Source organism: Hyperoodon ampullatus (assembly GCF_949752795.1).
Source record: "Hyperoodon ampullatus genome assembly, chromosome: 9".
Lineage (NCBI taxonomy): Eukaryota > Metazoa > Chordata > Mammalia > Artiodactyla > Ziphiidae > Hyperoodon > Hyperoodon ampullatus.
Window position 1 is genome coordinate 107,668,183 of NC_136922.1, and position 24,805 is coordinate 107,692,987.

The 24,805-nt window shown below is 45.8% G+C and overlaps 1 protein-coding gene across 1 annotated transcript in view; it reads left to right on the plus strand.

Moving 5' to 3' along the window:
* Positions 1-2,876: 2,876 nt before the first annotated feature.
* The window catches only part of DNAJB6 (DnaJ heat shock protein family (Hsp40) member B6), a 38,225-nt gene continuing 16,296 nt past the window's right edge, over positions 2,877-24,805 (plus strand). The window contains exons 1-7 of the mRNA XM_079711106.1: positions 2,877-2,969; positions 5,106-5,215; positions 7,158-7,217; positions 8,043-8,153; positions 18,512-18,643; positions 20,296-20,437; positions 20,917-20,987. Of these exons, the coding sequence (XP_079567232.1) occupies positions 2,905-2,969; positions 5,106-5,215; positions 7,158-7,217; positions 8,043-8,153; positions 18,512-18,643; positions 20,296-20,437; positions 20,917-20,987 (691 nt within the window). The 5' untranslated portion in view covers positions 2,877-2,904. The remainder of the gene's footprint in view (positions 2,970-5,105; positions 5,216-7,157; positions 7,218-8,042; positions 8,154-18,511; positions 18,644-20,295; positions 20,438-20,916; positions 20,988-24,805) is intronic.

Genomic DNA, 24,805 nt, shown 5'->3' on the forward strand with positions numbered 1-24,805 from the left:
TCTTTGAAAGCAAAGATATAGAACAAAAACTAAAATGTTACTAATTTTGTATTAAATATCACTCACCTTATACCTATGTAAGGATGGACGGGTATATATTTACATTACATCTTTTGCATCCGTGGTTTACCTAACTTTTTCTTAATTTTTTCCATATTTCTAGGCTGCATGGTTCTGTGAGTTTTTTCAGATTGTTTCAAATCTCCAAAAAATTTACCAATGTTTATTGAAAAAAATCTGCATACAAGTGGACTTGTGCAGCTCAAACCCATGTTATTCAAAGGTCATTTGTAGTTTTTTTAAAAAATACAATTTTAATAAAATTAAGGTGCACGATGCACATCTTAAACTTACACAAGGTTATATGTCAGTTGTTAAAGCTGGAAAAACAAACCAGATTCAATTTTAGGATATCGTTGATCTTAATTTTCTTATTGTTTTACTAAAATATTTGAATTAAATGAGTTAATGTTTATAGAATTCTTAGAATTTAAACATTCAGAATTATGCCCACTATACCTGTTTTGTTAAATTAAAAAAAATTTTAAAGTCCTGTTTTGTGCTTTCTCACAAAGATGCCTGTGCACTCCTCCCTCTCATTGATAAGGTTACATTTTATTTTTAAATTTTTATTTTAAAAAATGAGATATAATTGATTTGAGACATGTTGATTTGAATCATTTGTCTTGCAACGTGATTGCCACCTGAGTTAGCTAACACCTCTTGCATTATGAAATTAACATTTTTTTTTTTTTTTTTTTGTGGTGAGAACGTTTAACATCTAGTCTCTCAGCACCTCTGAATATATGACACAGTATTGTTGGCGGTAGTCACCATGCTGGGCGTTAGATCTCCATAACGCGTTGAAAAATCTCCACGCCGGTCAGACATACACAACGTGGGTTGTAGAGATACTTGTTTCTCCAGCACAGCTCTTTTTGCCTCCCCACCCTGCAATAGTGTTTGGTGGTTTTGGAGAGCATGGAGCATTGCGCGCTAATGAAGGTAATGGGATTCCATTCTGCAGTTCCAAGGCTTAAGGCTTCGATTCTCAGGGGTGTTCCCTTTCCTCTCCCTTGCAGTTCAGTGGACAGTTTTTCTCGTCTCCCTCTCTTGCAGTTACAGCCTTTGAGGAGCCTGAATTGTGGATTTTCGTTGCAGCCATTAGTGCTACAGAAGCAAGTCCCGTCCTGAAAGCACAGCAACAGCCCCGCCCACCTCGGGATCACCGTTCTTGGTGTAATTAATTCCCTGTTTCTGGCACTTTAACTGCTTCAGCTTAGCTGGCTCTTCAGATATGTTTGTTGGATTTTTATCTAACATTTCTAGAGATTTTGAGGTAGTAGGAGGGGTTTCTATTTTTGATTCTCCTGTGATAGCTTTGAGTTGTTTTTTGCACAAAGTTCCTGGACTGGTATGGAGGGGCTTTTTCCTTTGTGTGTGCTTCTTCCTGACCCTTGTATGTGGAGTCCTCTGTGAATGTCTGATGAGGGCTGCTCAGGCTGATGTGCACACCTACATGCTGAGTCATGATGCAACAGATTTTTTTTTACCATGGGTTGCTCCCCCGTGTTGAAAAGTAGAAATATAATACAACTGTGCATCCTGTTTGAGATGGGCATAGTTCCCAGTTGTGACCTTCTTTAACCCCAGCAAAGTGGCCTCACGGAGGTTGTGATCTCATGTATTTGTTTACAGTCAGAACATTTCATTTGAAAATCTGATCCTAGAATTTGGGGGAAGGCTACTGAAAGCCTAGCTTCAGTTTTTTTTTTTTAAACTACGCTAATGTTTTTTTGTTTGGTTTTGTTTAATATTTATTTATTTAGGCTGTGCCAGGTCCTAGTTGCGGCATGCAGACTGCCAGTTGCGCCATGCAGGATCTAGTTCCCCGACCAGGGATGGAACCCGGGCCCCCTGCATTGGGAGTGTGGAGTCTTACCCACTGGACCACCAGGGAAGTCCCCTAGCTTCAGTTTTGAGCACAGCTACTTGACAGAAGAACTTTGCTTTTTTGGGTGAAGTTACTTGTACTCGTGTGCAATAGGCCTGTTTCATGTAAGTTTTTGGTCACTGGCTTGATGAGGTGACTTAGTCAAATGTAAAGAAGTAAATTCATTGGACTTCACATCTTAAGAGGGAGCAGATGTGTAGGTTGTGTTTGGTTTGTGGGACCTGAGGCTCGATCCTCGTAGTGGTTGGTGGTGGAAGCAGCAGGGATTCGTCATCCTGCGTTGTGTAGTGATGGGGAGAACGCACTGCAGGTGTCCCCTGAAGGCCTGCGTTTTGGGTGCCCTCTCATTAGGACTGCCAGCAGGGGGACAGTGTGTTTGTTTTCATGTCTAACGACGGATGGGCACGGGAGGCCGGAGGGGCAGTTACAGGAATAGCCCTGAGTCAGAGCCAGGGGCTGTGGAAGGGTGTTGGCTGGTCACTAGCGAGGGCTGCCTGGCTGTGGAAGGTGTCTGCCGTTCCTGTGTAGCGTCCCCAGGGCAGGGACAGCATGTTAGGTGGCCGCGGGCTTGCCCAGTGCCTGGCACAGGAGTGCAGGGCGTGAGGAGGGGACCGATGCACTGGGCTGCTCAACAGGGGCCTGGCAGCTGGTGACCGGCGGGCCCCAAGGCTGGTGCAGAGTCACCTGTCGGTTTTATTTAGTTGAGACTATTCTTAGCTCATCTCAGAGCGTTTTTTCCTACGTTGGGAAGGGTCTTAGGGTATGAACCTTGGAATCAGCTCCCAGACAAGGCCCCGGCCCAACAGGCTGGTGGTTAGTGCCCAGGCAAGGCGACAGCCCTCACCCCTGCTCTGTCCACCCCTACCCCCAAGATGAGACCAGCCTTGGCAGTCTTGTCACTGACCATGGATTTCTGATTGCAGGACTCGTTTCCAACAGCCAGTTGAAACATGGTGGATTACTATGAAGTTCTAGGCGTGCAGAGACATGCCTCAGCCGAGGATATTAAAAAGGCGTAAGTAATCGTATTTCTGAATGAGTTAAGTCTGTGCACTTGTATGCTGGTCATTTGCAGTGTGACTTTATATCGCCCCTAGAAACGGCACTTCAGGTGGTGTGAGTCTCTGACTGCTGCAGTCTAGTGTGAAATTTAGACAGCATTTAACAAGTTAGCTTTTGCCTCAGACCTAGGCCCACCTTACCACCTGCCATTCAGGGAGAAGAGGGCACTTGGTTTCCTCTTGTCACTTTGTCTTGGGACAGTGGATTCCATTTCTGCTGGAATTAGATCAAAAACTTACTGAGGATGTGAAATCAGCCCAAAGAACTTTGACGCTGGACTTGGAAGTGGAGCTGCCTTGGCGCCCGTAGGGTTGTCGCCATGACATCCTTGGTATAGTTGCTTAAAGATCCCCGTTGCGTGACCCTGTCTTGGTCCACGTTCACGCGTGAGCCCAGCACTACTGTCTGTCCTTGCTGAACCTTTGTGACCAGGGCCTGGCCCACGGGAGGCATCCGAGGCAGGTCTCAGGTCACGGGCAGCTCTCAAGGTAAACGGGGATCGATTTAATTCAGTGTTAATGTACAGCAGAAGGTTGATAGATTTTTAGCCTAGCTCCAGACTAATGTATAAGCCTGGAATAATAGGGAATCAGGTTCAGGTTTGTGTTGCAGGAACCAGCTTTTTAAGGCTTAGTGAAGTCCATACTACTAGACTCAGTAGGTGTGCAGATGGAAATGAAGGATTTTTGAACCAGGTCGTTCTTTTAAAAACGCCCAACTAGTTCAGCAGGTTGACTGCTGTTGGGCATACCTGAAGCTGCTTGCAGAATATCCCTGTGTCAGACCTTGGCCAAGAAACAGTAGGGACCAGGCAGCCAAGGACGTACCTTAGAGCCGTGTCCCCAGTGGGCTGTGGGGTTTCTCACACTCGCGCACGGTTACAAGCAAGAGCAGTGTGGTACAGTTGGAGGTAATTGTACTGTTCTTACACAAGTGTAATATGTGCACAGTACGTGTGTTAACTGACGGAAAATCATGGCTGTGTTGTGCCAGACACAATTAGAGCACGGTGTCTCCGGGTGGCTAAAGCAGTGGGGTGGAGAGGCGAACGCATGGTACTCCTTACCTCACTGTGTGATACCTTGAAGCTAAAGAACTCGAGCAGTCTTCACAAGGTGTAGATAATTGAACCTTATTCCGGATGTTCATACATTTCTTCACTTTCACACAAGCATGCTAGTGCAAACCGGTTGTTTTTTCTCTCTTTATCCTTTTGTAGGGTTTGTCTTTTTTTAAATGGAGGGTTTGCAGCACTTGAGGGGTTTTGGTCTGCTACTGCATGGTTAAGTCCACAGTGATTTAATAATGAAGTACTGTTTTATCATTAGATTCCAGCTTTAATCCGATTTTAATAAGTTAAGCTGAGTTTTTTGATTAAAATGCTTAAATTAAATTGAATCACAGCAGCCTTACATTAATAGCTTGCCAAGTGTTAGAAGGACTGTTCGGTTCGTAGTCCAGTCTTAGATTTTGAAGGAGCACGCCCTCTCCCCGTCTCGTGCCCCCCGCAAATGTGCACCGCTTATGTGGAGCTAATTAGAAAAGAGGATTTGTTTTGTTATTTGGAAAGCATATACTTGTTAATGTTAATTGGAATCATGGAGCAGACCGACCTTGGTCATGGAATCTTTAAGTGAATCTTGAATTCAAATCTCAAGTTGTGAAAGATGCTGGAATATTCCACTGTGCTGTGGCCAGTGGCCCACCTTCGCCCACTGATGTGAAAGTAATGGGCTGGTCAGGTGATGGGGACATAGGGATACGGACAGTCACATTGGCTCCTTCCTCAGGGAGCAAGGCCTTTGTCTGCACGCGCTCCATTTTCTCAGCCTTAGCACCGTGAGTGCATGCTGCCCATACTTTGGTCCTCACACATTTTAAAAACGTTTTTTTATCTCTAGAGGTGGGTTTGTATTATGCTGTCGATTTTAGAACCTTTCTTTTCATTCTGGCAGAAAGGGAGATGCTACAATAGAGACTAAGGTTAATCTCACTAGTTTGCAGCTCTCACTTTTTTGCTTAATTATGTTTCAAAGCCCACTGGCTTTCTGGACATTGGATTGATCAGTACCCTTTTACTCCTTTTAAGATATAGGAAACTGGCATTGAAGTGGCATCCAGATAAAAATCCTGAGAATAAAGAAGAAGCGGAGAGAAAATTCAAACAAGTAGCTGAGGCATATGAGGTGTTATCAGATGGTGAGTAGCCCAGCATGGGGCTCTGCCCTCCCCAGGGCCTGCAGAGGGAGGGGTGGCTGAGTGAGGTGTGGGACAGTGAGAAGGAGGTCTTTCTTGTGCACATTTGACATTCCTGTTCCTGGCAGCCACTTGGTAGGTCAGCCGTGAGTGCTGTGAGGCACCCTGGCCTCTAGACTTCTCCTAGGGTGGCTCTTTTAAAGCAGTCCTAACCCCCGGTCTGGGGACTGACGGGACAGGTCAGGTCGCGGGCATCTGGGTCACTGTGGGTGCAGTGGAGGCCACCTGTGTAGTTGGTGTCGTGATCTCTCATCCCCGTTGCCCTACTGAACACCCTGTGTGAATGTGCTGGCTTCTGCTTGAAAGGATCTCCCGAGTGTCAGGAAATCAGGCATCGCGCGTACAGGCGCGTACAGCTGAGGTTCAGACTTCGCAGCTTGTAGGTTTCCCTCCCCAGGTCTAGAGCTTAGGTATTGAATGGAACTGAAAGTCAGATCTGCTGGCTTAGTTTCAGGGGTCATGCGGAAGGTAGCTGTCAGCCAGATAGATTCCCCGGCTTCTTGGTAAGAGAAGTGTTGTGTGTGGGCCGTGTGGTAGGGAGAAGACCGTGGAACCTTGTGAGAAAACTGGAGAACTCCTGACACCACCTTGCCAGGAAGCGGTACTGGAGGGCCTGGTAGGAGTCCAGGTGGAGACATGTAAAAGCTGAGAGGCGGACTCACCGACCACAGGGAGTGGCCCCTTGGCTCCAAGTGTGCTACATGTGGCCAGGTTCACTGTTAAAAGAGAGTTCTGATTTTAGAACCAGCTCCATGTGACCATCACCCGTGTTGACAGCTGACCATCTCATCCTGTGTTGACACCCGTGTTAACATGGGACCATCTTGCTTATGTCCTAACAACCCCTCCCCCTTTATTTTGAAGGAAGGCCTAGTCGTCTTATTTCACAAGTAACTTTTGTCTTTGTTATCATTGTCATTGTCCTGGTGTTTGTGTGCTGATCCAGCACTCCCAGATTTGTGGATTTCACGGACCAGGAACATTAGAAAAATGGAGGACTAAAATCAAGCTTGATTTTTGGTAGAAAGAGAACCTTTAAACTCCCATAAAAATGCTGTTTTTTTGTTTTTGTTTGTTTGGTGAGGGGGAGTGTATTTTTCACGTTCTCTTACTCAGCCTTCAATCCCAGGAGTTACCTTCACAGATACAGTTACTGTTCTTACAAGTCTCTGATTACCAAAAACTGGCTGTAAATGATTTGCTTCTACACTTGTTTCCCCCATAAACCCCGGTTATTTTACCACACGATTTTGTAGAACATGAGATTTTAGGGGAACATACATTGTGTATCAAAAGAACCTGTATATCTGAGCAGGGCTGCGTCGTAGTTGTTTTTATTCTAGAACGTAACTGATAAGATGACCAGGGATAGTAGACCATCCTCAAGGCTTGGGTGGGCTCTTGCCTTAAACCAGGGTGATTCAGCTGTAGGCTTTGGGTTGGCCCTTGCTCTGGCTGTTGTTTAGTTCGTCTCCTTACTGCCCTCACCAGGACCCTGCTCTCTTTCTCTTTGTGCCACATGTCTTATCCCCTAGTTGGACTTTGTAGTAAGAAGGTAATGTCTAGGGTTGGAATCGTTTTGCAACTTCCTAGTGGGGTTTTGATGGTAGTGTGCACGGGCGCAGTGAGCAGTAGAGTGAAATAAATGTTTTAAACTTTACAGTACTTAAAAACGTTTCGAGTTGTTTTTAAGGGAGAGAAGCACTTAGATGTTCCCTTTTTTGCCTTTTCATCTACAGTAAGGGAGGCCTAGCTCTTTAAAACTGATCGTGGAAATTGAGAACCACAGCGGGTCTTTGGGTTTACAACTTTGGAAACACTTTATTGAATTTTGAGGGAAAAGAACAACTTGGTCTTTACTGACTTGTCTTTTTAAATTTTATAGCTAAAAAACGGGACATCTATGACAAATACGGCAAAGAAGGATTAAACGGTGGTGGTGGAGGTATGTGTGTACACGTTGGTCTTTCTCTTGGCCTTGTAGTGACAAGAGGAGGTGGTCTGATGGCAAAGGGTCTTATGGGGGTTCAGTGTGTTATTTCTCTTGGACACTCACGTTTCAGTAAATACAGATGCAGTCTGGAGGGTGGGCTGGATGGCGGAAGGGAGGAGAAATTGATAACACGGAAAAAGCCTATTAAAAATCTCTTGTTACACTAGGAAGTGTATATTGGTGTACATTTTGTAGATAGGAAATATTGTAAAACCTCACGTCATGAGTTTGTACCCTGAGAGCAGTACCTAATGTGTCAAAATACCCTCAGGGTTTAAAAAAACAGATTCTTTCAAAAAACTAAATAACCACCAAAGTAATTGCCTCTGGTGGTGAGGCCTAGACATGTGTATTTTTGATGATAAGTTCCTGCAGTGATCTGCTGTCCTGCTGGCTCCACAGTGGGCATTTGGACATTCACGCTCCAAACTGACCGTACACACGTATGAGTGAATGTTTATGTGCTTGGCTCACATGAAGTTTCACAACAAAGAATAAAAATAGTGTAATATTGTGTGCTGATGACACATTTAGAGATGGTGAGACAGTCCTCGGGTGCTGTGTGCATGCAGCTCAGGAACGCTGACGTCCCAGCACATTTCCCAGCTCTTGGCTCAGGTGGTTTTGATCTCGGTAGGGCTTGAGAGAGCCTCAGGTTTATGAAACATTTTCCTTTTTTAGATCATGATTTATATTGAAATATAATGTTCTGTAGACAAGTGATTGTGTGTCAGCTGCGAGCAGGAATCCGTAACAGAGCTGTGCTTGCTTCTGTAGGTGGAAGTCATTTCGACGGTCCGTTTGAGTTTGGCTTCACATTCCGAAATCCAGACGATGTCTTCAGGGAATTTTTTGGTGGAAGGGACCCATTTTCATTCGACTTCTTCGGTAAGTTCATCATCTGGGTCGTTGGTTACGTAATGTGTCCGTGACTCACGAAGACAGACATACCCGTTCTGTTTAATCACAGTTGTAGCTTGTCCTTAAAGTTGCTGTCTGAGCAGTGCAGGAGTTTAACTAACCCCCTTTTCCTTCTCCCTTCAGAGCACTTTTCTGAATTTTACACCTTGTGTGTTTACATAATAAAGGCTTTAATGTACTCATTTCCTTGGCTGTGTTTGGCTCTGATGAACTACCTCTGCAGCGGGAAGGATGTGGACGCTGGGGGCTCTGAAATGCTGTTCCTGGTCGGACAATGAATTCTATGTGAATTTGCTGTGTAATAGTCTGGTTAAAAACACTAAGCATCGAGGCAGATATTGTTCAGAAGACATTTGATCTATAAACTTGTTTTTGTTTTTCTGATTGTGGTGTTAGGACTATTGAGTTTGCAGTTTTTGGAAAGAAAGGACACCTCTAGAGCAAGGCATCACAGATGTTCATCTTTGAGAGAATAGCTTTGCCAAAGGAGACCGTCCTGCTCTGGCTGCTGTTTCATTGTAGGAGACTTTTTCCCATCCGCTGCACCTCTTGGTCCCGGTGCCCGACTAGAGGCAGAGTGTCGGGAACTCATGTTAGGGTCTGGTGTCGGGAACGTCTGGTGTGCTGGGCGACTCGAGAGGTCAGGGTTCATTCAGCGTGTGCTGCCGAGGCCACTGTTGTCTTTGGCTCCTGGAGGGGGAGACATACCCTGTGTTTGCTCCCTTCATTGCCTGGAGCCTGGTTGAGAAGACTGAACGCCACCTGCAGCCCCTCAGGAGGGAGACAAGAACAGCAGTTCTGTCTGCAGCTGACACGGGGACCAGTGGATCCTGCCCGTGGCAGGCACGAAGAGGAGGAAGGTGCAGCCGTGTCTGGTAGGTGTTGGGCCTTTTACGTGGCGCAGTCCTTCAGTTTATTTCAGATGGGGATTCAGAGAGACTGTCCTTATTTATTTATTTTAACATCTTTATTGGAGTATAATTGCTTTACAACGGTGTGTTAGTTTCTGCGTTTCCTTATTTTTTACTGTTGTATGGCTTTTTAAGAAAGTAGCTTATGGAGGAAAGGTGTGTATGTATACTAGTGTGTATTAGCGTTTTCACGGACAAATGTAACAACAAAAGCTAAGCAGGAGAGTGTTCCCATGGGATGGGGGAGGAGACTGTGTCATCTGTTTTGAAGACTTTATTTTTTGCATTAATTACCATAAGCAGAAATATGCACTGGGAAGGCTCCCTGTAAATATGACATGAAACGTAATTATGTCCTTTATTAATTGTCCCTTATGTTGGTAAGATATCTTACTGTAAGAAAAACACAAACAGTTTCAGTGATCTTTCCTGTCTTAAAATTAACCTTGTGTCTCATCACAACCTTTAGCGAGCTCCAGATGTGCTCTTTTGGGGGAGCCAGGGCAGTGCTGGGTGAAACTGGCCCGGTCTCTGCCCCGTCGAGCTGTGAGGGGGGTGGCAGAGAAGGCAGGGCAGGCTGCCCTTGCCAGGACTGTGGCTGGCGGCTCATACAAGCTTCTTCGTCACTTACAGGGCTTCTCAAGGGAAGAGTCCCTTAGTGCTTGAACAGTAGCCAGGTTTTGTTTTCCTTGGGAAAGAAATCCGACAGGCCAGGCTTTCTCATTAAAAATGATTTTCCTTGAGCTGCTCTTTCTAGAGTAAAGAAGAGATAGAGATGATAATCAGATGTGGATGAGTTAAGTAACATGTGGTTTTTACCCATTATGTGTGCTGATTTTCACATCTTCTAAATTGAGATTTGTGTATATAAAGAAATCTTTATGTGCATGTGTAATTCACTTAGAAGAGTTACAGATTGCAGGACGTGCGGTGGAAATTTCTTCCGTTGGATTCAGAGTCCAGTTTAGGAGAGACCTAGTCTTCCTGTAGATCTAGACTCTCAGGCCCTCTGTTTGAGATGCTGCGTTGCTCACGTTTTAGCACTAGGCATTTCCCATATGTTTCTCATGATTTAGTGTGGCAGTGATAACTTGTCCAGTCCATTCTTGTAGGTGTTCTAGGTGACTTCCATTTTCAGGCTCTCAGGGTTTACACATAGGAAGAGAATCTGCGCCACGGCTACTGCATGTATGAAGTAACAGTGCGGCCCGATGGCGGTATGTTCAGTGCAGATCTGAGTGAACGTAGGATTGGGGGTTTTCTGCTTTGGCAGTGATTTAGTTGATGTTTCTCAGTATCCACATCAACCTGGTTATAACGTCCATTTATAGTAGTGTGTTATTTTTTCATCTTAATTTTTCACACAACCAACTTTTTCCACTCCCGTTTTCCCAAAAAAACAAAAAGAGTAGCTCAAAACCTGTTAAAAGACCTTCTGAGCTTCGCTTTGCGTTTATCAGAGTATAAAACCCTCTGACTTCAGACTCCCCAGATGAAAGGGGAGGAGACTTGAAGAACCAGAGCTGGTGGGAAGGATTGAGGCCTGAGGGGTGCTGCACAGACTGCCACTCTGCAAGGAGTGTTTGTGGTGGGAAGAGGACGTGGGCCTGCAGGTAGACGCAAGCCTCCTCGACAGACGCCTTCCCCGAGAGGGAGGGGAAGCCATTTCTCAGACACTGAAGACTGGCTCTGCAGTGGAGGATGCAGGCCGACCTTTCAAGGCTGACTTTCCCGAATGTAGAGCATGCACAAAACTAGCCTTAGGAGCATGTTAATTGGAAAAAATTAATGAGTAGGGATTATACTAATGTGAATTAGGATGATCCCTTCATTTGTTTATTATTGAAGGGTGCCGTTACTCGGTAGAATGATGTTCTAAGATAGAAAAGCTTTGACCGTTACAGGCCTGGCAGGAAATGCTGTCCGGGAGACATTCCTCCTGACTTGTACCCTCTGGCTGGGTAGCCAGAACCAAGCTCTGAAACTGAAAGCCTCTTCCGGAGAGCGAGAGTGCGTTCACTTCGCTCGTGTCCCATCCATGTGGGCTCGGGTCCTGCATGGGCACCCGGCCGAGGAAGGGAGAGGAGGGGGCGTGGGTGCAGCGCAGGCAGGCGGGGGCTGCGGAGGGAGGGGCGCGGCCAGGCGTGGGGGGTCGTGAGCCAGTCGTTTTGTCCTCCTCCAGGGTCGAGGAGGCGGCCGGCGAGGAGCTGGAGCCCTTTAGTGAGGCCGAGCCCGGCGGGGTGTGGCGGGGGCGGGCTCCCCAGCAAGGGCCTGGGGGTCACCTCCAGTGAGGACGGGCCCCCGGGGGCCCGAGGGGTTTGAGGACGCGGGCCCGAGGCCCCGCTCCTGCTCCGCTGGGCTGTGTGGTGAGCAGGGGGCTGACTCCCTGCCCACAGTGTGTCTGGAATAAAGACTTCCTGCTGCTAGTGCCTGGCGGTCCTTGGGCAGTTCCCCGCGGCCGTTGTGGAGGTGAGTGGAGCCGCACAGGGGCCTGGGACGCCCTGCAGGCCACCCTCCGCGGGGAAGCCACGTCACAGCCGAGGCAGCGCCTGTGCTAGTGTCCAAGCGGCGGGAACAGCAGACCCCGAGATTGGAGAGCCTGAGACAGGGTGCGGCCTGGCTGGGTCTCTCCCCAGGCCTCTTCCAGCTTCTGGTGGCCTCAGATGGTCCTTTGTGTCTTCACATCATGTTCCCTCTGCGTGTCCAAATGTCTCTTTTTATAGGGACACTAGTGACATGGGATCAGGGCCACCGAGAGAGCTCCTTGTAACTGGATCGTCTGCAGAGGCCCTACTTCCCACATGAGGTCACGGTCACTGGCCTGGGGGTTAGGAAGGCCGCATCGATGGGGGCCCAGTTGACCCTATAATGTGTGAAGACTTGTCCTGCGATTTAGGAGCAGCACCTTTTGAGAGGGGAAGCCTTTGAAGTCAGGCGCGCCTAGAAGAGCCGGATGTGGGAGAGCGCAGCCGTGGCGGTGGGAGGGGCCCTTGGGAGAAGAAGGGCCGGGTGGTGACCCCCCCGGCGGGCCTGAGACCCGGCGGCCAGCGTGCCCCCGTCCCCGTGCGCCCAGGCTCCGCCTGCACAGACCTGCACGCGTGGAATTGGAAAGGCGGCAAGGAGTAAGGCTTCAGGTCCACACCAGACAGCGTGTGGAGTTTCCTGCTAAAGGAGTTAAAAGAAAAACACTTTTCACGAGACTTAAAATGACTACGAAGCCCCTGTTGAGCCCCTGGTCCCCCACGCTGGGGGAGGGGTGCTGTGGCCAGGAGGACAAGAGGACAGGAGGGTGGCTCTGTCCGTGGTAGGGAAGTCTTCCGTTGGAACGGGCAGCAGGCGTTCGAAGACAGTTGGGCGAGGGCGGGTGCCGTGCCCGCGGGCCTCGTGTTCCTCTGACCCAGACCCCAGCCCCGCCCCAGCGGGAGGGGAAAGGGTTTCCTGAAAAGGTCGTGCGCGGTGGTGTTCTGGGCCACAAGAGCGGCAGCCCTGAGGTTCAGATCATCTCCCCCGGGGAAGCCTGCACCTGCCACGAGTTGATTTTGAGGGTTTAACGGAGCTCCCGGTGCCACCCAGGGCAGAGCTCCCCGAGTCCGCGTAGGGCTTGCTCACCTGCTCTTCCTCCTGGAGTTGTGCTCCCCCGGCCTCAGGTGCAGGGCGAGGGCACAGTGCTGGGCCGGTGGCTCCCTAGTGGTTTGTGAGGGGACGCGTGGCGCCGAGAGAGAGAAGGGACCCCGGCGAGACGGGGCGAGACGGGCCACACACTGACCCTCACAGACTCCTTCTGTGAGGGTCAGAGAGGCTCAGGGAGCCCCAGACCTCTGCTGGCGTCTGAAATAGGACGGTTTGGGTCCAGTGTGTGTACTTGGGATCCTTGGCTTGGACAGCTTTTTGTAATCATTAGAAAATACAGTGCTCCTCCACGAGGCCTGTGATGTAACTAGAAATGGCATTTCGTAACAAAATAGTTGTATGCAAAGTTGAAAGTATGATGTTCATTTGGCATATATTTACTATCTGCGTACTGTTTAGTGCCAGGGACCACCCAGATGCTGGTTCAGCCGCGAAGTGTCCCAAACCCATCCTCCCCAGGGTTCCGATCTTGTATTACGCTATGGCTGTGTTTCTGATTTGTTCCCGTTTCTGTTTCAGATTCTTTTCAAATATGTTGTTTTCTACTTCTGAATATGTGAGAAAAAAACATTTTAAAACTTGGAGTTGTCGTGAAAGGAGCGTTTTGGTTTCTGTCTGTGGTGTTGGGATCAGCTGGGAGATGGTCACGTTGAAATCTGTCTGCTCCCTCGGCCTTTGAATTTCAAGTGTTTCCCCTTTCCTAAGGGTTGCTGCAGTTGAGCTTTGAAACTGTAGTCCAGTGTGATTTTCCTTTGTTTGAAATGCCCAGGATGCTTTTTCGAGTTTATGGTGTTATCCTTTTTTGTGCAGTTTTTTGTGTGTGCCTGGGAGCTTGATGGTGTGCGGCCATAAGGAAGGGACCGGCTGCTGCCCTAAGTCACCAGTGCAGGCCTCTCCCTTGCTTGGGTTTTGTGTTCCCTGAAATGTGTCCTTCAGGACAGAGGGAAGAGTGCTCATAATCATGGCACTTGGCTGTGCTGCTGTCGGCGTTTGGTGTGGACTTCAGTATTTGGCTTGAGTTGGTTTCAGCCAACCATTGTGGTGTGGTTACTGTTCTGTCAGATACTGAATTTTGGTAAAATTTAGGAAAATGTATGTCTCTAAACGTCTTTGCACTTAGTTTTTTCCTTAAGTCTTCCTCTGTGTATGTATGCGTGTAAACATTTGTCCCGTTTTGCGCTTAACTTTTTCACAGCATTCAGTGCAGTGTACTTTTTGTCGTAAGTTTGACATCCGTTACTTAGGGTGTTGATCGGTTTAGTGTTTTGCAAATATCACCTTCACGGATTGCGTTTAGTACTTCTGAGAGAAGAGCAGGATCTTACCGGGTTGTAGAGGTGTGTTTGATCCAGGATGCCTAAGACACTGAAAAGAAAGAGTTAAATCATAGGATAGGCATGTGCATGTTTCCTGTAGTGTTTGTATCTCACAGCACAGCATTGTTACGGGATAAAGACCTGGCTAAAGACCCTTCTAAAATGACCAAGGATACAGAATTCAGAAGGTCTTTTAGAAATGTATTTAGGTTGTCCAGAGAGACAGATCCAACAGGGTGTGTATCTCTGTATCTCTCTCTCTGAAGAAATTTAGTATAAGGAATTGGCTCATTTGATCATGAAGATGGACACTTTCAAAATTTGCAGAGCTGATGTCCCAGTATGACTCCATCAGGCTAGAAGTGCCATCCGTGTTCTGGTTCAGAAGCCATCAGGCAGGAGAATTCTCTTGTGTTTGGCGGGGGGGGGGGTGGGGGGTGGGGGGGAGGGGGAGGGTTGGCTTTTTGGTCTATTCAGCCCTTTAGCCGATGGGATGGGGCCCGCCCACATTGGGGAGGCCAGTCTGCTCTACTCAGCCTACTGATGTGAACCGTCATCTCACCCGAGAACACCCTCGGAGACGCCCCCAATAGCTGGGTGCTGTGGCCCCTTCAAGTTGACACACAGAAGCTGTGTGCTGTCCCAACTCGGCACCCACACTCGTTATCTCCTTAAACCATGCTGATCTCCAAATAGAGACAATAGCAAGATCATAATCGTGCCTCACGCAATGGCTGTCCTGCATGTAATTGAGAATGCGCTAACCTTTCTCCCAAATAGGAGGTGAGGTCCTTGAACTTCCCTTTATCCTTGTTGTCCCATAGCTGAAACACTGTGATACAAAGCCTGCACTTGATGTGATGTGATGTGATGTGATAAGGGGGTAAAAGAGGCAAGAAGACAAAGCTGTGCTTAGTATTTATGAATAACATGTATGCACAAAGTATTCGTAACAAAATAAGGAGGAAATACACCCGGGAGTTCCAACCCTTGTTTCTGTAACAGGGCCTGTGGTCGTAGCTGCTGTTTGTAACTACCTCCTTCTTCCACCTGGTCCATATTCCCTTTGCCCAGCAGGCACCTCGGTGTGGTTCTGTATCCCTGGGGGAGTGAAAGTAAAAAAGTACTTGGTAGAATATTTGGTTATGTTGACATGTCTTATTAAAACTTATTTCTGAAGTAAATGCAGTATTTGCCCCTTCTAACCTCAAAAATAATAATATAACACAGACTCAACGTAAGAAACTGGAAACCGTAAATGAGATAAAAGGAGGGAGGGCAATCAACCTTTGTCTTACCACCAATTGAAAGTCCACTGTCAACATTTTTCAGATATTATGTTGGGATGTGTATATATATATATATATGTGTGTGTGTTCTCTTCTGCCTTTTTCTAAAACGTAGACTTGATGACCATTCAAATACTTGCATTTAACATGCTCTCCATTCATTTACTCTTTTGGAAAATTAGGTAAGTTTCAGTTTTCACTATAAATGCTTTGGACTCCTTTAGTATAGTAAGTTATTTCCATGTTTGATGAGTTGATTTCCCTGAAGTAGAAATGAATTGCTGGATTTGAAGGGTCTTTTAAAAATTGTATTTAGCTTGGGGGCTGAGGATCGTAGAAGCTCATGATCCATACTCCCCAAACCAGCAGCAGCCAGCGATGGGAAGCTCTCAATAAGGGTTTGCCTGATCTCACAGTGGCGGCGCCTGTTAACAACACATCATTCTAATCATGAGTTTTTTTTTTAATGTGTTTGTTGGTGTCACCATGACTGTGACAAATGAGACTTCTCATTTTTTGCGTTAACTGTAATATCTGAAATTACACGTTAAAATACGGTGACTACTTGAATTGTAGAAAGTCATATTTAGGCTGTATAATAGAAAAATGCAAGATAAAAGATTTAAAAAAGAAAAGAATACAAGAGTACAAGAAAATGTCATTGAAAAGCTAGCTGGCCTTATTCTTACAACATACTACTCAACCATCTTTTGAAGTAGCTTCTGAAGAAGGTGATTTTATAATTATGAAAGGCTTAATTTAGCTTCATGTAAACAAATTAAAACCGTTTGTTTAGTGGTGGTATCACATGGACACTGGTTTAAGTTGGTCTCAAAAGCCTTGTGAACAACCTTTAAAGATTTAGTTACTGTATAAACCTTAAATTGTAACATAACTGTTACAGCAGTAATAAGAGGAACATTGCAGAAGGACACAAACAGCATGATTCAGTGTAAAATAAAATTTTAGAGCATGCAGAACAACACGTCGTTTAGGAATCCATATATGGATAGTGAATATCTAAAGCTGGTCCTGTAGATTCTTCTTAACGGCTACTGCTTGAAAGAGAAAATTACTGTGCTGTGAGTTTAAACTGTACTTGTTACATTACGTGTGCTTAACATGGGTGGTTGTAACATAAGAATGTTAATTATCTGCCATCTTGTAGATCGGATCTATAGAGAATGTGTCACTGAAGGTGTGTAGGCCATGATAATAAGGTAAAAGGTGACTTAGTAAATAGAATGCTTGTATTTTATTTGAACAGGATGAAGTCTCTGAAGAAATTTACAAAATGTCTGCAGCTCTAGATAAAGTTTATGGTTCATTTTCTACTTACACTTCTAAATATGGTAATAATGGGACTGTAAGCCCTGTTGACAAGGCAGCTGGTAAATGAATTTCTTAAAGTTGTGTTTGAAAACGGTGGCGTTTACCGTGGAACGTGGGAATTAAACGCAAGACCAGCAGGCCCTGGGGCTTTCTTGTTCACAGCAGCAGCCCTTGCCCAGTGCTGCGCGGGGTTCGGGTCCCCTTTGGGGCGGTGGACCTGGTCTCTGTGCACATGTTCACTCCTTCTCCCTGTAGCATTCCTTCTTTCTGGTCTCTCAACAGGCCACCAGTGACCAGGTTTTCTAAATGTTTGCTTTTTCAGGTCTGTTTTCGTGTACTTTGCATAGCTCTCTTATTTAAGAGAGGCCTTGTAGGTTGGGTTTTATTTTTGCTTTTTTAAAAAATTTTATTTATTTTTGGCCGCGTTGGGTCTTCATTGCTGAGCACAGGCTTTCTGAAGCTGCGGCGGGCGGGGGCTGCTCTTGGTGCAGAGCGCGGGCTCTAGGAGCGTGCGGCCGTGTTGTTTCGCCACCCCTTTCCTCGCCCCCGTTCTGAGTATCCCTTAAGCAGCCTTGGCCGTGCCTGGCCCTTGGTCATTCCTCAGGGTCTGTGAGCAACAGCGCTCTCGCACATCTTTTCAGGTCACTGCCAGTTACCCTGGGGGTGTGGCACGCTGCTCAGGTCACATTTGTCTGTAAACATGAGTGCGCCATGAATCTCAGTCTCTACTTGGTTTCGTGCTCACTGTGTGTTAACTTTTCTGTTTACTTTTATTTCTTTCATTTCACTACTCAGATGCATTAATTTCCTGCTTTGGTCACTCTTGCCTTGTCTTAAAAATATGCCGTGCTGATTCTGTAGTTTGTGTGTCATGGGTTGCTTTTCTCTTTCCCCGACATGCATTTCTAGCTTACTCATCCATCAGGAGTCCTTGTTTTTATTTCTTAAAGAATTCCCATTTCCTCGAAAAAAAAGTATAGTGCTGATTAATTTCATAGAACCTCAGTGAATTTTTTTAAGTTTGTATAATTCATGTTTTCAGTAGGTGCTCACTGATTGATAATAACAACCAAAAAAAGCCCCTAAACTGTCAAGGCTAATCTTATTTTTATTTTCAGGAACATTTTGGTATCTCCAGTAGTAATAGGATGCCTATTCACGTTAATAATTTTCTATTAAAGTATAATGTACTGTCTGCCAATTAACATTTATTCAGATTTGACTTCAGCTAATCCTTTCTCAAATTTTTTTGAGATGTCAGGTTTACAGAAAAGTAAAAGGGATTCCTTAGCACTTGGCTCAGAATCACCAGCTGTTAAATTTTGCCTCACTTTGCTACAGCGTTCTCTTGCATTATAAGTAAATACGTTAGAAAAATCCATTTTTGTTTTTATTCCTCAATGACTTTGGAGAAGGCAACCCAGACTCCATGCAGTACGACTACTTAGGTGTGAAATCATCCTAACCTTTTAAATGGCGTCAGCTGGGACAGTGTCTACCAGAACTTTCAGTAAAAGGCTGTGTTAAAACAGCTCTCTGTCCAAGTCTGTAGTGCAGATTAATGACCTTGAGTTTTATATTTATATATATAGTGTTGTGTTTTTTTTGTTTGTTTGTTGTAAATCCCCGATGTATTCTAGCTTTAGTTGCATTAAACAAGTAAGGAAAACTGTTGGTTAGATGGACTTTTGGCTGCTCTGTAGGTACGCTACATTGTTGTAATTTCTTGGTAAGTTTTTTGCTCCTAATGGAACAGTGTATCATAAGGCATTAACGCTTATTGAAGCTCTCCTGTGAAAAAGCAAAATTGAATCAAGATTTCACAAAGCACTTTTGTTTGTTTTTAGAAGACCCGTTTGAGGACTTCTTTGGGAATCGAAGGGGCCCCCGCGGAAGCCGGAACCGAGGCACGGGGTCGTTTTTCTCCACTTTCGGTGGATTTCCCTCTTTCGGAGGGGGATTTTCTTCTTTTGATACAGGTACTAAATGTCTGATCAGACATCAGTGCAGTGCTCTTTTAGTTAGGGCACTTTGCAGTATGTGTATGCCTTTTGGTAGAACAGCTTAATAGATTTGCCAGTATTTTTTATGTGTACAAAGCTGTGCTTAGTAACCTACGTTTTTTCCCTAATCTTCCCAAGAATGTTATACTTGAAAACCTACTTCTGATCTTAACTGTTAAAGGTGGCCAGCATTTAATGAAATTTCTGGTTAAAAGGAGTAAGGTGTTTTGAGATAAAGAACTGTGGAATAACCCACTTAGACAATCTCACTAAATCCTTTTTTATCTAACCTCAGCAGTTAAAAAAAATTCCAGTATCTTCGGAGAGTCCAGGTTGATGGGGTCAGGAGGTAGGGCTTTTTTTTTTTTTTTTTTTTTTTTTTTTTTTTTTTTTTTTTGCGGTACGCGGGCCTCTCACTGTTGTGGTCTCTCCCGTTGCGGAGCACAGGCTCCGGATGCGCAGGCCCAGCGGCCATGGCCCACGGGCCCAGCCGCTCCGCGGCATATGGGATCCTCCCAAACCGGGGCACGAACCCGTATCCCCTGCATCGGCAGGCGGACTCTCAACCACTGCGCCACCAGGGAGGCCCTTTTTTCTCTCCCCCCACTCTTCCTCCTCCCCCCGGTAGGGCTTTAATGAGGTCTCTGTGTGACCAGAGCCAAGCTGAGTCCCCAGGTGAGGCGTGGTCACTTGTGTTCGCCCTGTCGCACGGAGCTTAGCTGTTGCACCAGCTGCAGTCACATGCACACGGCCTGATGCAACCCTGTGTTTCACCTGAAGAATTGTAATCTTAGCTTTCTTTGAAGCTCACCCAGTTCCTCTTTAACAGAGGAGCTGCTGTGTTTCTGGTGCTCAGTTTTGTTTAAATGCTCTGTGGTGAGAACTGGCTGTGCTCCTTGTACAGGCCACCCCGCACAATGCACCTGCGAGGGCTCTTCTCCTCAGATGCCAACAGGACTTGATTACACAGGGCAGGTGTTGGTGTACTTCCGTCCAGCAGATCCTTTCGCTAGATGCCATGTACCCTGCTCAAGTGAAAGAGAGAGTAAAATAGAGCTGGTTAAAAATATCACAACAGGACTTCATTTAAGACACGTGTGTGGGACACAGTCCTTACCTTTAAGGAGCCTCAGGAAGAGTTGTTAGGGAGTGTGCGACGTGTGCTGTGATGTGGGCCTTTTGGAGTGGGATGGGTAGGTAAGTTCTTTCAACAAGCAAGCAGTCTCAGCCTCGAAGTTGGCTTGCTTTGGTGTGGCTGTGGAAGTCAGTGTCCGTAGTCGATCACCATGTAATTGAGAATTAGTCCGTGAACTGCAGACCCGTGTTTTTCCAGATAATTCTTTGTGGTATTCTTTCTAAAATTATTTCAGCTTTTTTAGTAATTAAGATTTTTATTCCCTGTGGTCACAGTTACAAGGAGCGAGTCAGAAGCAAGTTGGGTTTGGCCCCCCTGTGGCGGGAAACTCGCCCCGTTCCCGTGCGATGCACGGTACCGAGTCGCTCCCCTTCAGCAGGGCCCTTTGTGAGGGGGGAGGGTCCCTCCTGCCCTGTGGCTCTGATGGAAATGTGGGCATTAAATCAACAGTGGACATACGAGCCTCTAATCTTTCTTTCCTGTTTTCCTGCAGGATTCACTTCCTTTGGTTCACTAGGTCATGGGGGCCTCACTTCATTCTCTTCCACGGCATTTGGTGGCAGTGGGATGGGCAACTACAAATCTATATCAACTTCTACTAAAGTGGTTAATGGCAGAAAAATCACTACAAAGAGGTACAGTGATCTTCTCTTGTTCATATTTCTAATAAGTAGGTGTGGTTGGTGTTTCAGTGGTGCCACATTTTCTTTGCACACCCTCCAGTGTGTGACATATGGGTTGTATGTGAAGTCTGTCTGGTGCCATGAGAATCTTAATCTCCGATTTAGAGCTCTTCCTTCTGAATTTTTGCTCAGTGTTACATATCAGACATCACCCTTATTTAGAGCCATGTTCATGGGTAATAGTGTGTTGGAATGGCAAAATGGAAACCATTCATAGTGAAACCGTGACCGTTTTGACTGCTAGTGCCTGTGCCCGTGTTCAGTGTCAGATTTTAAGAAACGTCTGTCCTCAGCATGGTGGCTTCATCCACAAAATTAGTAATTGCACGTATATCTGTGGCAAGTCCTGTAAAAATATGCATTTATATTCACATACATGTTTACTTATTTGATAACAAGATTGTAAAATGCCTCTTATTCCCCCCCGCCAGGATTGTCGAGAATGGTCAAGAGAGAGTGGAAGTCGAAGAAGACGGCCAGCTGAAGTCCTTGACGATAAATGGTAAGGAGCAGCTGCTGCGCTTGGATAACAAGTAGCTCGCCGCACGTGCGCAGCAGAGCGTTCCCTCTGGCGCGCGCCATGGGAGGATTGACAGGAACATTTTTTTGAAGATTTCACATGAACTCGACTGTCAGTGTAACTGTACTTAATCTAAAGTATTTATACACAGCTCATCGGAGCCCTACTTGTCATAGACTTTTGAGTTTATTGTTGGGACCACACGATAGGACCATTTTTTTTTTTGTCTTTAAAATTGTTGTAAATCTCTGTATGCACTTTGCTTTTTTATTAAACGTAATCCAAGGTGGCCGTGACTCTTCCGTACACTAACACCAGCACGGACCTGCTTTTCCATTGTGTTTGAAACATGAGCCAAGTAGTGTCAGCCTGCTGTGAAGTTAACATCACCAGGGTGAATCTTCCACAAAAGTAATTTCAATTTTTTTCAGTATTTAGTAGTGAAAGATATTAATGCATTAATGGTAATACATTTCTGGTTTAATATAAATTGAGGATGTTTTCTAGTTGTGCATGAATGCTGGCAACTTAGTAAGTTTTGACAATTGTTTAAATATGTAACGTGTTAAGCTTAGGTTTAAAAAGTTAAGCTGGTAAACTGGGTCTTTGTCATTTGCTTAAAAAAAAAAAGAAAATAAATGCAAATGTGTTTGGTGCATTCTTTCCTGAGTGGGGCGAGGCCTCCTGTGTGTGTGTGTGTGACTTTGTGCCTGGGCTCCCAGGGTGTCCTTTCCTTCCTGCTGTGTCTGGTCACTAAGGCCAATGCTGGACTTCAGTTACGTGTGTTCTTTGGTGTATTTGGAGTGCGTATGAAAATTTTCCTATCAGTGTTGACTAATGATTAGCAATTTGTTGAACATTTCTTTGGTGAGGGAGGAAACGGCTGTCCAGTTTTCCATTCTTCAGAGTATGTTGTAGTTTTCTAGGTTATGTTTGATGCCAGCTCATTTAAAGATAATATGCATAGTAAAGTCATGGAACGATACAGGTGTGGGCAAATATAAAGGTGTTTGTTTCTCAATCAGTATAATCTGTCACGATAACCATTGATAACTAGAATTCCAGCCAGAGGAATATTAAACAAGAGTTTGATTGTATTTATACTGCCCCACTCAAGTTTGTTTGGGGACTAAGCAGTGTGAAACTGCTAGAAGAAGGTGTTAAAAAAGACATTGCAAACTTGAATGTAAGTATTGGAAGACAGCTGGACCCGGGAAGACAAGGAAAGGGGCTTCCGTGTGCCCGCCGTCTTAGCTCGCGGAGCCTGTGGAGAAGGTGTAGGCACACCACACGCTGGGAAACCACATTGTAGAATCTACTTTCACAAACTAAAACCCTAGTTAGTACCAGAAAGTCTGCTTTCGTTGTTGCTGTCAGGATAGGTGGTTTCTCTGTTACTAAGTGAGAAGCTCACAGGAACAGCTGCCAGTTCCCTGACTTGGAGATTATATTTTTCATTGATGGGTGGAACGAACCATTCGGTAGAACAGGCTCGATGGCCCCCTCAGGACACCAGGGAAATGAAGAGAAGTCTCATCCAGCCCACAGTTGTTGGTGTCCCAGGAAGCGTTTTATCGGAACCTTAGCTTTACTCGTCTGAATGTCCCGAGACGGTCGGGTTTAGTGCGGCCCCGGTGGTGAGCAAGTCGCTCCACTTGAGGGCGCGGGTGGAAGATGAACCTCTTCTGGTGACGCTTTTTGGAGGGGAGCATCACAGTCACACGTTCACCATTCCCACTTGTGAAAGTTGCCATTATTCTGCACGTCTGTTGATAGGAATGTTAATTAAATAGGAAAGAGGACTTGTTGCTGTCGGGTCTTGTTCCCTGAGTATTTGGAAGCAGTCAAGTTCGTTCCTGCAGCCTTGAGTCCAGTGTGCTGTGAAACAGCTGTGAACGGTTAGGTGAGTGTTGTTTGCAGCGCTGGTAGTATCACCCACATAAGGAGTGACTTGGAACAAGAGCATTTAATTTACGTTACAGGTCTGGTCATTTGTTAGTCCCTATACTTTCTGATTTAAAGAAAAAATCTTCCTGTAGCCCTGAATGCCTTTGCAGCGGGAGACTGAGCTCCCCACAAACTGCTGGTGCCCACTGTCTGGGTGAGCCCGCCGCCGGGGCTGTCGCATCGTGTGTGCGCTCGTTTTCTCCATGCTCGGGGTTATCGTAATAGTCGCTCAGGATGGAGGTCTTCTGTTTAGTTCCCCGGAGCACAGTCTTAAGGGGGCAGCAGTGTGCTGTGCTTTTCTCACTTACGCTTTGTTTTCTTGTTCACTGTACTTTGCACCTCCGTTGCTTTGATGTAGTTCAGTGATGGCTGGTTGCCTCATTCCTGCCTTTTCGGTTCAGGTTCCAAAGGTTCCAGGTTTGCTTTTAGCAGCCCAGTTACTGCTTCTTTGTGATACAGGTAGATACCACTGGTCACACCTGCCCCGGTAGCTCATTTTTCTTCCTCTTGAGGGTCCACAAAGGGCACATTGTAGAAGTTTGCAGAGACAGCTTTAGACTTACCTGAAGTTACTCTTGTAACCTGTGTATCTGGCCTGCTGGAGTCTTCAGTACAGATGTGGGGAAGCTCCAGGGACATGATTTGTGGGACAGCATCTTTCCAGTCAGTTTTCACTTTGTTTATTGTCTACTAAAGCCTCACCATTCCTGCTTGATTACACACTAGCTATCCTCAGCCTCTTCAGGGACTGCTCTTGTTTCTCCTTTCAGCACTACGTAATCACATGAAAATATTTTTATTTTCAGAGAATCCAACAGTAATTTGTAATTCATTTAATTGTCTCTGCTATTGCTTCTCAGTGGTTAGCCATCAGCAAGTTCAGTATAATTATTACTGTTTCAGGAGGTTTTCAAGCACAGAATTGTGGAGTGAGTTTGAGCACTTGATATGGTCAAGTGGAGGTTGAACTATATGACCCAGTGGCCTTTTTTTTTTTTTTTTTTTTTTTTTTAATGAGGTACGAGATTCTGCCTCCCTTTGAGTTATTTTCAAGGTGGTTGGTACTTTCAGAGTGGGTGGTTTAATGCTGCGAGTCTAGAAACCTTTGCTTAAATAATTAGATTCTTCCTCAGTCACCGTATCTTGCGTCCTTGAAGTCAGTCTAAGGCTTCTGCTTTTAGAGCTGGTCACATGGGTGACTTTTGATTTTTGTCTCAGCACCTTTGAATCTGCTATTCCTTATAATTCTAATGAATTGGGTTAATTAGATGGAGATTTAGTACTGAGTATGACTAGTGGTTAAAATGGGATAAGACAACTTTTTTTCTTTCTTTTTTTTTGGTGACTAAATTAGTTATTTCATCTTGCTACTTGAAAAGGTCAGAGGAGGGAAGGTTACAACAGCTGTTTCTCTGTCAGTCAGAAATCTAGAAATCATGGTGATCATGGATTTCCACAGACTAGACCTGGCTGGGACTTTGGAGAGAGTCCTGTTTGTTAGAAGTGGAATTGGGCGTCAGAAGACCCGGCGCTTGCTCTTTGCTCAGGTGAATCTTGGCTCCTTGCTTCGTGCCCTCTGTAAGTTGTTCTTACCAGACTGCATACAGAGGCATTAACTGAGCTTTTGGACCCGGGCGAGTTCTGCGCTTTGTGGAGAGCCGTGACTATTTCTCCTTTTCCCTCTGGCCCCAGCATTCAGGGAACAGACTCCTCTTCTGTAGTCCAGCCTCCATAGGAATACAGACCCCACGAGGGCAGGATTTGCCCATTTTCTTGCAGCTTCTCCCTAGCCCGTGGTGCTGGAAGCATTCCCTAATCTGTTGCATAAATCATCCCATGGCACTCATTTCCAC